Raw genomic sequence first — 14,512 nt, forward strand, 5'->3', positions numbered from 1 at the left:
TATGATATTTGAACTAAAAGTTATGGTCAAAATACCGAGACATGTGCATAATCCAAATTTGAATCCAATCCGATTTTGACTTTAATTTGAGAAATTTCAATTTAATCATTTCTTTTATTTGGTTAAACTTAACTAAATCTTTTAGGTCTTTCCAATTTGCCCTTTAAGCTTGGAACTTTTTCGGAAACGCTTTTTTTTCTTCCATGACCTATAAAACAAAGAAAATATAAAAATGAAATAAAATAGTACAAACTAACAAAACTAAAGAATTAATAAATATAAATTAATTAAGGGCTAAAATATGAATATTTTGACACTTAATAGTCAACTATATCTATATATATATATATATACACACACACACGTCGGTGGTTCTACTCCTTTATTTAATTGGACTTAATTTAAAAGTATCAAAAATACCATTATTCAGAAAATCCAGCATCACCTGTCGCATATGAACATTGGTAGAAGCTTGGTGAGAAGCCATCCGGACCCAGGGACTTCAACATATGCATTTGGATCAAGGCTATTTCAATCTCCGCCATAGCGAATTCTCTCAGCAAATTAGCATTCATCCCCTCTGAGACGCGAGCCTCCAAGCCTTCCAAACAGTTCTCCACACCTGCAACCTCACTTGCCGTGAATAGGGTTGTATAGAATTTAATGAAGGCTTGATTGACCTCCTTTGGTTTTCTCCATTCCCTACCCTTATCATCCTTGATCTTCCTGATGTGGTTGATTTTTCTCCTGTGGGTGGCCCATGCATGGAATTAGCACCAATTTTGTTTGCCACGCTATTTCAAGTGTACATCTTCGTGTTCCAGTATGAGTTCAATCTCCCATTGTAATCGTTTGATAGCCTCTATGTTTTCCGGCCCTTCATTGCTCTATAGTACTTCGAGTTCCTTTGTTTTTCTCTTTAATAATTTTTCGGCATTCTTTTGACTCCATCTGGTCAGGTCCACTTGGCAATTGGATAATTTTGTTGGGTTGTATTCATTGAAGTAGCACCACCCTCCCCTACAGCCCATGCGTCTTGTATAATTTGGTTATACTCGTCATCCAAGAGCCAACTAGCTTCGGACTTGAACCCCCTCTTGTAAGAGACTCGTGTTTCAAGTTCCTCAGAGAAATTAACTCGTAGGGGCTTATGGTTAGATGATCTTGCAGCCAGCACATAGAGAATCACCTCCTAGTGCATCCTGTACCATTCATGGTTCAATTCGCCACCACCCGGTCCTGGTGAAGTTGCCATCGCTCCTATAATTGCTCCATGTGAATTTTGAACCTTTGTAGCCCAGATCACTGAGATTTCAAGATTCCAATACAACCCGAAATTGCTCCATCTGGCCTTCCATGCGTAGGACTGCAACTGATTTTTCTGCTTGGGCTACAATCTCATCAAAGTCTCTGAAACACAGCCAGGGACCCGGAGGAAAAGACTAGAGACGATTTTGTAAAGCCCAACATATATTCTTTCCTTTGTGCTTAGTTCGGATGATCATAAAAGCCAGTTAACTTCCATGGGGCGCTTGAGTCTGGCAACTTGACAATAGTATTTATATGACGACGTGAGAAGTTCGAGATTTCCAGTCTTTTCTCTTCCCTCCATAGTAATGCTAGTCCGCTACTTCTACCCACCGAGTCCACAACGAACATGCCTTCAAACCCTAATTTCACTCTTATTCCTTCCATTCTTGTTTTCTTGGTTTTTGTTTCCATGAGAAACACAAAGCCGGGTTTCTTCTCCATGAGAAACATTCATCACAAATTAGTAAAATAAAGATCTCTGACATTTTGTATAAATTAGTGATTTTGGTTATATTTGAACAGTAAATGATATTGTATGTACTTTTCATAAAGTATACAATTTTTTTTTTTCCTTTTTCAAAGTATTTTACTTACTGAGCAAGATTATTAATTTGAAGTGATTTTATTGAAAAAGTTGCATCGTTTATTTTGTGCCGATAAGCATGAAGTTTTTTATATATACATTTTGTTGTTGTTGGTATTTTTATCTCTTATATAGGACTTATTCAATCTATTGAAATAATAGAAATTCTTATAAACAACAACAAAAAATATTAAACGTGAACTATATATTCGACATCCTATTATTTCCTTGTGAATAATATTATATCTATAACTTTTTTACAACTACACATGTCAACTACTAATTTTTTTTTTTAATAAGAAAAAGTACATTTATCTCCCTCTAACTAGCAAGTAATTTGCAATCTGTCCCTAATCTACCACATGAGTTGCAATATTCATTTGTTGCCCAATCTTTTTTTTTTTTTTTAAAAAAAAAAAACAACATTTTTCTTCAATCTTTCACTTTATTATTATTATTATTATTATTATTATTATTATTTTTGTCTTTTTCATGTCTATTTAATTTTTTTATTATGGGTATTTTGTCATTTTTCTCAAAAAGGTGACATTAACAACTCATTGGTAGTTTTTATGGACATTACACAAATTTAAAAGTTAAGGAAGCATTGCAAATTATTTGGTGGTTAGAAAGGATAAATTTACTTTCCCTAAACTTTCAATACTTTTTAATTACATATTAATGTGTGAACAAATTGAAAAAACATTTAAAAAATGATAAAGTTTTCCTTCAAAGAAGAATTTTTTCTTCAACTTAGTCTATAAAAGTGACACGTGTTTATTTTTTTTATTAACATGTGAGATGTACATGAGTTTTTAATAAAAGTTATTTCTTTCTAAAAAAAAAATAAATAAATAAATAAAAGTTATTTCAATTTTGTCCCTACTGATGCACATGTTCAATGGACGCATGTCACTTTCATAGAGTAGGTTGAAGGAAATTCCTCCCGCCCAGTTTGGAGGAAAACTTTGTCCCTTACAAAATGTTATTTTTTCATCTCCCATATTTATTTCATATTTATTTTTATCCTGATGAAAAAGAAAATAAAATAAAAAAGAGAGAGAGATTGATAGAAAATGTAGAAATAGTCATCTTAAAAATAATAATAATAATAAATAAATAAAATTATTTTAAAATGAGAAGGCAATGGCCAAATAAAGAATGATCCTACATTTCCTCCTCAATTATCTCCCTCCGGTATTCACTTTCATTTAACCTCCTTCCCTATTTATCAACTAAACCCGTTTTCCTTTCAGTTTTTCCTATTCCCTCTCTTTCAATGTCCGACGACACCCCCACCACCAGCCCCGACGGCGCCGGCACCGGTACCGACACATCAGAATCCACACAATCCACATCTCCACCGTCCGATTCCCCCTCCAAAACCCAATCTGCCATCCAATCACTCTCCTCCATCCTCCCCTCAACCCCTCCTCCTTCCCTCTCCTCCGCTTTCTCTCTCCTCCACGACCCCGAAGTCGCTGCCCAAATCTCCTCCCTCCTCCGCCACCCCAACTCCGGCGCCGGCGAAAACAACCTCTGTCGCTGGCTTTACGACACCTTCCAATCCGGCGACCCGGACCTCCAGCTCGTCGCCCTCCGCTTCCTCCCCATCATCGCCGGTGTCTACCTCTCCCGCGTCACCCTCCGCAAACCCCTCGCCGGCTTCGAGGCCGTCCTCCTCGCCATCTACGCGCACGAGACCACCTCACGCGCCGGCCAGCCCATAACCGTGAACGTCCCCGACTTGTCGCATCCGAGCGTCTACCACGAATCCAAAGCACCCATTAAAAACAACGCCACGGAGCTCAACCTGGCGGTTCTTTCCCCGACATTGGAGCCTCACGGAACCGTCCGGTCCACGAAACGGGCTCGGATCGTTGGGGTGGCGCTGGAGTTGTATTACAGCAAGATATCTCAGATGCCGGTCGGGTCGAAGATTGATTTCTGCGAGTTTTGCGTTGGTTGGTCCGGACACGTGTACGAGGAAAACGACGGCGAAGAGACGGAGAGGATGGGGAAGGAGGGGAGGATTCCTTTGCCATGGGAGTTACTGACGCCAGCGCTGAGAATTCTGGGTCATTGCATTATGGGGGCGAGAGAGAAGACGGAGGTGTTTGATGCGGCGTGGGCGGCGTGCAGGAGTCTTCACGCGCGGTCGATGCATGATATCAATTCTCGGGCTATTCTGGCCACCGGAAGTCTTCTCAGGCTTGGGAAGATGGATATGGAGCCAACCCAGGATTTTGACCCGACCGAAATTCCTAAGTCCGATGTCCTTACCACCTAAGATTTATAACAATTATTTGTTCCGATAAATAATCAGAAAATCTAAAATTTATTTATTTAAACAGATATGTGAGGCTTTTTATATTTTCTGTTTAAATTATTAACAATTAAATAAAAAAAAATACTAAGTATTCTTTTAGTATTTTTTTGGTGTCCTTCTAACTGTGATGTGACTTTTAAAATTATCGTTGAATTTGAGATTATTATTATTGACTTTTAATCTATTGGTGATTTTAAAAGTTACATCATAATTAGAAGGATATTAGAAGAACATTAGAAAAATGCCTAACATTTCCCTTAAATAAATTAAAATCCGGCAAAACAAAAATAAAAATTGTTTTACTATCTAAGCCATTAGATATAAAATTGATGCAAGAGGGAAAAAAAATAATAATAAATAAAAAATTGCTCTTGATTTAATTAGGTCATCAGTTTTATTTGAAGTTATTCGTATTTGAAGTAATTCAATAGTGGGCTCAGCCCAAAATCAGTCAAATTAAGATTATAGTTTTTTGTTAGTATACTCAAGTGTTCTTTTGTAACAATTTAGAAATCAATAGATAAATGACTAATTATATTTATTGAGTGAGATACTCCTCTTAGAGATAATATTTCTCTTTTTTATTTGTTGTTGAAATTCTATCGAACTCCATTATTAAATTCTCTAAGCTTTTTTTATTTTTTTTATTTTTTTAATATATATATACCCAGTTAGTGGTTATAAATGCCTTAGACATTTTCAAAAATCAGTACCTATTATTTTCAACCACTTTCCGAAATGATTTGCCGGTTTCCGATTACCGATTACCAGTTAGTCCCTCAACTAAAATCCACCAAAGAATAATAAGTTCCTATAGAAAGTTGTCTCAAATTTCGAATACTTATTTTGAGTTAATGTAAAAGGAAAGCATTTTCCTTCTTGTATAAGTAATTAATATTTATTGACAAATAATAATTAGATAAATAGGCAATACAATATTTTTTTTGTCCAATAAGAAAAAGGAAATTTGAAGGCTGTAAAATAAGTGCTCCATCTAAAGATTCAATGCTTCACACTAGGCCCAAGTAGTGCTTGAGTTGAGTCCAAGGTGGGTACTTTCACAAACAAAATAATTTGATAATAGTGTGAGGCTTAGGCATATTGGAATTTTGGATTTTAATGGTTTTTTCTTAATCACTATTTTATATTTAGTGAATTTCTTCTTAATCATCACTTCACTGCTCGTGTTATGTGGTTGGTTTATTCTATTTTTATTATTTATTTTTTACAACCCAAAATATTAATTTGCTACATCCACATTTCACAAAATCAATATTATTGGCTAATAGGAAAAGGACCGAGTGTTACAACATTTGTGTTTCTTAAATAAAATGGTCTGATTACAACATCTGAATATGAAATTGAATGAGAAAATATATAATCAGAAGAATGTTGGAAGAAATGCAATCACTAAGCCAACAGTTATTGGGAGACCAGACCCTACAATGCTTGAAGCTTCACTGACACTGTTTCCAGGCGTGGGTGCCACTCCTTCTGGTGCTTGAGCTCCTGTAATTTTTACATATGCATGAGAGGCCAGGCCATTGAAAGCAAAACCATATATATATATATATATATATATATACACTATTAAATGTCGGCCACGAAATGATTTCTCATTAAATGATCTGATTTGACCAATCCCAATGCCTAATCGTAAATGATGAATGGCCCAATTAGAACACTTTTGACACCGAAATGTTGCCAATCGGCCATCGTAAGCGTTTGAATGGAATGTTACAATATTTTCTTAATCGGACTTACATCGATTGGGAGATTTAGTTTGCTAAAATGGGTTAGAAGTAGCCTAGAATGACAGGCCCAAATGTTATCAAGTGATCATTGAGTTGATGGGTTTTATACACCTTAATCAAGTAAGAATTGAATTTTTACCAAATATGGTAAACAATATGTAGGCAGGGACGGAGTCAGACTTTGGTATGGGTAGAAAGCCAAGGGCTAAGGACTAAAAATTTTAGTAGGTAGGAGCCAATAGGAGAAAAAAAAAAAATTATAATAATTTGGTTTTTTTTTTCCGTGTGTTGGGGCCATGACCTACACCGGACACCTCCTAGTTCCATCCCTGTATGTAGGGATGTAATCTTATTAGGATTAGGAGTATGTGATTGGTGTTGAGGAAGACCACGTTGCTAGTATTATTCTATAATAAACTTTTTGTTTTTTTTTTACATGTCTGTGAAAGGGAAAGGAATTCAATTACTTCCGCAAATATTTATGACATATGAAATTGTTATTTGTTTATATTCTAATTTTCTAGCATATCCATTATTGTTCTAACATGAAAACCCTGGTTAAAACGTCCATCAATAGAAATGGAACTCAAAAAAATAAAGAATAAAAAAGTTTAAAGAGGAAGGATTTACCTGATGACCCCTCACTCCCCGTTGGAGCTCCTATAGGGCCTGGGACAGGGACTCCGAAAGCTGTAAAGCACAGAAAAAAAAGAAAAATAATTAATTAATTAATTTTGAGTGGTTGAACTCCTAAAAAAAGTTTAAAAAATTTGGGGTGAATATAAAACTAGGGACAAAGTTTATTTTCAAATTGGGTCGGAGGAATTTCCTTTAACCTACTCTATAGAAGTGACATATGTCAATTTTTTTAATAATATGTACTATGCACATGAGTTTTTAATAAAATTTATGACAGAATTTTCCTCCAAACTAGGTTGCAGAAATTTCCTTTAACCTAGTCTGTAAAAGTGACATGTGTCCATTTTTTTAATAACATGTGAGATACACATGAGTTTCTAATAAAATTTATTCCAACTGTGTCCCTACTATTAAAAACTCATGTACATCTCACATGTTCAAGGGACAAATGTCACTTTTATAATTTTTTTTTTTTTTTTTGAACTGTCACTTTTATAAATTAGGTTGAAGGAAATCCTTCAACCCAATTTGGAAGAAAACTTTGTCTTAAAATTTATTCCAATTTTATTCTTACTACTAAAAAAACATGTGAATATCACGTATTCATATGACATATGTCATATTTATAAATTAGGTTGAAGAAAATTCTTTCAACCTAGTTTGGAAGAAACTTTGTCGGTTGGGCAATTAAATTTAAGACAACCAAAAATAAGGGGATAATAATAATTTGCAAGAATAAGGGAGTGGAGAGTACGTGAGCAAGCGGTGGCGGGGGGTGTTTGAACGCCGCAAACGGAAGGAAGCTTGAGAGCCTTTTTGGAATCAATGGAGATCCCATAGCCTTGAGTAGCGTTGGGCTCAAGAAGCAAGCATAGGCAGACAGGGTTGCTCTCCACCAGCCCCGCCAGCGCCGGGCAGCAATCCTTTTCCGGCTTTGTCAAATTGCTTCCGGCTTCCACATACGTCAGGCACCCCGTCAAGTTCAGCAGAATATCTGAGCACCCCGCCAACGCCGACGGCGCCGGTGCCTCCCCCGTCACTGATGGCGCCGTTGCTTCTTCAATCGCTGAAAGCAAAAGCATATATTAACATATGTTAGATTGATTTAATATAAATAAATAAAATAGGTATTTTAAGTATTTCAAATATTTGTGAAATATATTTTATTTAAGAATTTGAAAGTTACAAAAGAGATTTCATTAACTTATTTCGTTAAGTCATATGAAAAATTCTCTATGAAAGTACTATTCTATAATAATATTTTGGGCTTCATTGTATTTTTATCAAATCCCTTGGCACTAAGAAAGGGGACAAAATACGTTGTAAAAATATTGTCCTAGCTTTCGGGTTGAGGATAGAGTAGATCGGTGTAGGGGCTTAACTCTCACAGCCGAATTTTTAGTTTATAATTATTTTTCTATTTTTGTTTTGTAATTGAACTACCCATGTTTTAAATCTAGTTTGCATAAAGTAAATATGTTCATTAAATGTAATTGTACATGAGTTAGCGAAAGCTTGAAGTCATTTTTATAACTTTGTAACCTTCATAGCTTTATACTCATGAAATTTCATCAATGGAAGTTCCATATTTTTCAAAAAAAAAAAAAAGTCTTATTCTTATTCTTATTTTTGTCTTCATATTTTCCCTATATTCGTTATATATTCCCTACAACATATGAACTCGATCTTATTCATTATGTGATAACATATACATATAGGGAAAATACATTTTACACCTTGAAGTATCAACACATTTGCGTTTTGGCGCCGAATGTTTAAAAGATGACGAAAGACCCCCACAATGTATTTGACATGGCAAAAAACATTATCCGTCTATGAAATCCGTCTATTTGAATAGAAATCAAGTCACGTAAAAACACTTAAGAAAAAAAAAAAAAAATTAAAGAAAAACCAAAAACTAAACTAAACTAAAAAAAATAAAAAAAAATAAACTAAACTAGATATCGGCGACGAAATGATTTCTCTTTAAATGGTCTGATTTGGCCAATCCAAATGCCTAATCATAAATGATAAAGGCCCAATTAGGAAAGATTTGACACCAAAACGCCAACCGAGCATCATAAGTTTTTGCAAGGATTGTTATAATATGTGCAGCCTAAAATGACAAGTCCAAATGTTATCAAGTGATGACTGAATTGTTGGGTTTTATATACCTTAGCCGAGTAGGAATTGAATTTCTATTGAATGTGGTAAATATGATATATAGACATGTAACCTTATTAGGGTTAGAAGTCCGTGATGGGCAGAGAGGAAGACCTTGTTGCTAGTATTATTTTACAATAAACTTGATTCAATTACTTGGGCAAGTATTTCTGATATATGAAATTGTTTGTTTATATTTTAATTTTCTGGCATATCTATAATTATTGTTCTAACATGAAAACCCTCAATAGAAATGGAACTCAAAAAAATAAAATAAAGAATAATTTTTTTTTTTGAGAAAAAAAAAAGAAAAAGAAAATGAAAAAAAAAAAAAAAAAAAAAGTTTAAAGAGGAAGGATTTACCTGGTGAGATAGAAGGCCCCTCACTCCCCGTTGGAGCTCCTATTGGGCCTGGGACAGGGACTCCGAATGCTGCACCAAAAAAAAAAAAAAAAAAAAAAAATCAATATATCATAATGAAAATGAGAGGCCACGTGTACAGGGGCAGAATCAAGATTTTAAAATTAAGAGTGACACAACTAAAAAGGAAAAATCAATTAGGGTAAAAAATTAATTTTGAGGGATTGAACTCATAAAAAAACAGATATAAAGTGACATAGCCAAGTCAAAAAAAATTTAGCCAGAAAATAGAAAATACATATATAAATAAAATGAAAAGTAAAATTAAATAAAACCATTTATACAACATGGAGTCCAACTATATAGTACAAAAAATAAAAATAAATAAAAGAAGGGTTAGACGAGGAGAGTCCACATGAAATAAAATTCTCTCAGCTTTAAATGAAATTGACCGTATATATTTTATGATAAATATTTAAGGAAAAAATTCATATACTTTTCTCAAATTACTACCTAATTAATAATGTCATCGTCTCAATGACAAAAATACTATTAATAAAATTTAAAAAGTTCAAAAAAAAAAAAGAAAAAAACTATGACTATTTTTTTCCTTAATTTTTTTTTTTCAAATTTATTAGGGTATTTTTGTCTTTTTGAAAAAAATTGAGCCTTTTTATTTTTTATTTTTTTGCTAACCTTGAAGGATATTGTCAATTTTTTGATAGTTTAGGAGGATATTATCCCAGTCCAGTGATAGTTTAAAAAAGTATATAAATTTTTGTCAAAATTTAAAATTGATATATTTAAGGATATACATAAATTACTTGAAAAAAAATTAGATGTCCTACCTATGTTAAAGTACGTGTAAATTTCAAACACTTCTAGTTGGACATTAAATGCTATTTTAGAGCGGTACCATAGAGAAATGGGAAAAGGATCCTCCCCATTTCAAATTTGAAACGGAAAGTATCTACTTAGTGCATTTGAGAAGGTAATATTATCCTTATTTTTTTATGAGCAAATTTTTTGAACAAGTTTACCCTCGTAAATGCACTAAATAGATATTTTTCATTTCATTTAAAATAAAGAAGATCCATTTCAGAGAAATGGATCCTTTTTTCCTTCAAAAAAAGAAAAAATATATATATATATATATATATATATATATATATAGATCCTTTCCATTTTAGAGCGGTACAATATTGTCTTTTTCTTTTGGGAGCAAATTTTTTGAACAAGTTCGTTCTCGTGAATGCACTAAATGGATTTTTTTTTTTTTTTTCTCTTCGATTCAAATGAAATAGAAAATATCATTTTCTGTACAATGGGGGATCAAATGCTATTTTATAAAAATAATAATAATAATAATAATAAATAAATAAATAAGGAATGTGTATTGCACAAAATACACCGTTTTGTTTGATTTCTTGTTGGCCCATACCAAGCATGTGATTAGGAGAGTGAAAGGGAGGAGAATGTTGAATGGCCATAAATACCCCGGTGACCCAAAAGTACAGACACCCATTAATGACACCATCCATTTCCAAAACCAGGAAAGCTGGCGCCCTGGTTTTCCCGTGCATTATGATTCAATTAGGCAGAATAATAATGGTGAATTTAAAGGCTCATTGAGCCGAAACGGGATCCTTCCTGGTTCAAATCGTATTCGGTTAGTCATATTTAATGTGTATTTTTATTTTTTTTATTTAAAAATAAAAATAAAAAACCCGTTAAATATAATCAAATAAATATTTTTATGTTAAAATCAACGGGAGAAAATCTCATTAAAAAAATTGACGACCTACTTTTATTCCCTTAATCCCAAGGTAAGAGGACGAACGGTATAGAGTGCTATAATAGCTGACCGGTGGTATCATTATGACAGGGAACAGTCAAGGTAGTTAATAACATTAATGAGGAGGAAAAAAAAAAAAAAAAACAGAGAGAGAAAATTCTATCTGCTTAATTATTTAAAGAGAAAAAACAAAAGTTTTGTTTTCTTTTATATATATATATATATATATATATATAATCTGTCTCTAAATTGTAATCCAATTAACAAAGTACTAGGTTAAGAAAGTGATTTGATGATTTTAAATTTTAAGGGAAATGCATTGTTTTTTTGGTGTTCTCTCAACTGTGATGTGACTTTTAAAATTACAATCGAATTTGAGATTATCATTATTGACTTTTAATTTATTAGTAATTTTAAAAGGTACATCATAATTGAGAAGACACCAAGATGATACTAGAAAAATATTTAGTATTTTCCAAATTTTAATCACCTACTATTGTTTATTTCTTTCTATTAATATCCTCTATTTTAATTATTTTTATATGAGAAATAATAAAGGTATAATTTTTTGACATAATTTTGGCTCAATTTTTTTTTTTATGCGAACATTTTTTTAGAAAAATAAAATAAAAAATAAAAAAATTTCTTAAGGGTCTTTTTCCTTTTATAAAAAAATAGCCTTTATTTTTTTTTTTTATATAATAGTAAAATCAAATGGCCGTGGAAAAAGACAAAAAGTACGAGAAAGTCTAAAAATATTTTCTGTCTTCTTCTATATAACTATAAAAAAAAAAAAAAATTAAAAAAAAAAATTAATTTGTTAAATTTGTAGGACTCAGAGAAATTGAATTTTAGTAATTATTTTTTTAAAAAATGTAGAGAAGGACAAATAGCGACCCTTAAACCTTCATGGGCAATTTATTTATTTATTTTATTTTTCTGTGAGTTCGGCAATTAAATTTAAACTTTCATGGGCAATTAATAAATTTATTTTTTCTGTGAGTTCACTGAGTTGGGCAATTAATTTTAAGACAACCAAAAATAAGGGAATAATAATAATTTGCAAGAATAAGGGAGTACTGGATAGTACCTGAGCAAGCGGTGGCGGGGGGTGTTTGAACGCCGCAAACGGAAGGAAGCTTCAGAGCCTTTTTCGAATCAATGGAGATCCCATAGCTTTGAGTAGCGTTGGGCTCAAGAAGCACGCAGAGGCAGACGGGGTGGCTCTCCACCAGCCCCGCCAGCGCCGGGCAGCAATCCTTTTCCGGCTTTGTCAAATTGCTTCCTTCCTCCACATACGTCAGGCACCCCGACAAGTTCAGCAGAATATCCGAGCACCCAGCCAGCGCCGACGGCGCCGGTGCCTCCGCCGTCACAGACGGCGCCGGTGCCTGCGTTGACGCGCTGTAAAATGTGGAGAAGAATATGGCGGCTGCAACCATGGCGGCGACTCTTGTGGCGGCCATGGGAATTTCTTGTGTGATCTGTGTTTGGGGTAGAAGAAAGTTTGGAAGAAAGCAAGAGTTATTAGAGAGTGTGTGAAGAGAGAAAGTAGTTGTGGGAGTAACGAGAGAGAGAGTTGAGTGGGAAAGAGGGTTTGCCAACTTTTTGGGCTGAAATTAATATAAATTTAACTACCACCTAACTCTGTTGCAATATTTGCTTTCACATTTCCAGTTGGACATTAATTTTGTTGGACCGAAAATTGTTACGAGTCAATATTTTTTTATATTTGATATATTTTATTTTATAAATTAATTATTAAAGTTGTTGACTTATGTAGACTTTACATAAGTCAATAGTGGACCTCACAAATTCAATAGTTAATTTATTGAATTTGTAGGAGAATATGAGCTAAATATAAAGAACTTATTGACTGGTCCCTAACAGGATACCTTACGATTTTTTTAAAATTATAAATTTTCAAATTACGTAATTTATGCTATTTTTAGGCATCAAAACGCTTAAAAAATGTAAACTATTAAAAATGTAGGATGTTATTGAGCTAACCAACAAGAATTTTCCTCAAAAAAAGCTTCATTTTCACTTTTGTAAAGACGCTCCTTCTTCATAACAGTATGAACCTAATAAAAATATACTCAAATTTCAACTATAACATACAACATTTTAAATATTTTTTTAAGCGTTTTGAAGCCTAAAAAAATTCAAGATTACTTAATTTAACAACCTACTATTTCTTTCAAATTGTAGGGGATCAGGGGATCCTAATCCCCTAGCATTTCTCTTCTTGGATGATTGTGTTGTGGAATTTTTCTAAAAAAATGTGTCCTATGTTTTTTGAGCACAAGAGAAATACATATTTTTTTAATATAAATATTTGTTAAGAGCTTAAAAAATGCTTTCAATACATAAAAAATGAATTTGTTTAGTAAAAAGCCTTAATAGTACTTTTTAACTTCTCTTTTTTTTTTTCTTTTTTTTTTCCTCTAAAAAAAGCCCAAAATTTTGTTTTAGAAAAGCTTGAAATGAGGCTTAAAAAAAAAGAAAAAAAAAAATTAAAAGCTCTATTTCTCAACTCAATCTCAAAACGGCTCTTAAAAATTAGGAATAAATACAAAATTCAACTCTTAATATATTTATATTTTTTTTATTAAGTGTGACCAATATTATCATTTTAGTAGTGCTGACGTGATAATCTAACGGAATCCGTCAAATATTTTAATGGAATTTGACTCCATAGACTAAAATGGTTTTTTTGGCATATCTCAAGGATCTCTAAGAGAGTTTTTTTTTTTAAAAAATTTTTTAATGTTTTTTTACATGTCCACACAAGAGAAGAGGGAAATTCGAATTAGTGCCCTCGACTTTTTGAAGCGTACGTGATCCCTAACCTCATGACGCGTAAGCCCTAACCGATTAAGCTATTCCTTGGAGATTGAAAGGTTTTATAATTTAGCCCAACTAAATAAACTAAATAGACTGATTTTAAAGGGATTCATTCTTAAGTTTGCTCTCCCATATTTAGTTTCCGTATGGGAGCCATCTCTCTCTCTTGTTAATTTATTGCAATTTGCCAATTAGCCAATGTGATCTCCCACTTTCACCATTTTGGGAATTTTCAATGCAACCTAAAAGGCTACTACTGGAACCTTGTCCTTCTATAAATATGATTTTAATGGGGGCCTAATGTATGATATACATCAACTCAAGGAAAAAATAAATTACTTTATTTATGGACAATTTTCTTTAATAGTTCATAAAAATCTATCTATGTCTGAGTTTTTATCGAAATTTATATAATTTTTTTTTTCTTTATTTTTAGTTCTATATTCTCAAAATAAAAACATTAACACACAATTCATAACATAAAATAGTCTTAAAAGTATAAAAACAATTTTCGACATAAAAAATTATTGTCGAAATTCAGTATTATTAATTTTATGATATTTGATTTGCTAATGAATATTATGATTGATTGATTGATTGATTATACACTTGGGCATCAAAATTAGAGAAATATAGGATTAATTAATCGATACTTATCTTCATTAGGGTAATGAGTTTCATTTGTCCTTTTCTTCTCAAAATGTTATTGCTTCAACCATTTCCACAATCCA

General features: G+C 32.7%; 2 protein-coding genes across 2 annotated transcripts; one reads left to right on the plus strand and one right to left on the minus strand.

The window, feature by feature from the left end:
- Positions 1 to 3,173: 3,173 nt before the first annotated feature.
- On the plus strand, positions 3,174 to 4,184 carry LOC132162882 (uncharacterized). Its single transcript, XM_059573101.1, has one exon. It carries the CDS (start codon positions 3,174 to 3,176, stop codon positions 4,182 to 4,184), a length of 1,011 nt encoding a protein of 336 aa, XP_059429084.1.
- Positions 4,185 to 5,482: 1,298 nt separating this feature from the next.
- Positions 5,483 to 12,526, minus strand: LOC132163369 (non-specific lipid transfer protein GPI-anchored 4-like). The gene is made up of 5 exons (XM_059573632.1): positions 12,025 to 12,526; positions 9,143 to 9,211; positions 7,371 to 7,682; positions 6,608 to 6,667; positions 5,483 to 5,732 (listed from the first exon to the last, which is right to left on the minus strand). The coding sequence occupies exons 1-5, from the start codon at positions 12,398 to 12,400 to the stop codon at positions 5,605 to 5,607; spliced, it is 945 nt and encodes a 314-aa protein (XP_059429615.1). The 5' UTR covers positions 12,401 to 12,526; the 3' UTR covers positions 5,483 to 5,604.
- Between the last annotated feature and the right edge of the window lie 1,986 nt (positions 12,527 to 14,512).

The sequence above is a fragment of the Corylus avellana genome, chromosome ca10 (genome assembly GCF_901000735.1).
Source record: "Corylus avellana chromosome ca10, CavTom2PMs-1.0".
Classification (NCBI taxonomy): Eukaryota; Viridiplantae; Streptophyta; class Magnoliopsida; order Fagales; family Betulaceae; genus Corylus; species Corylus avellana.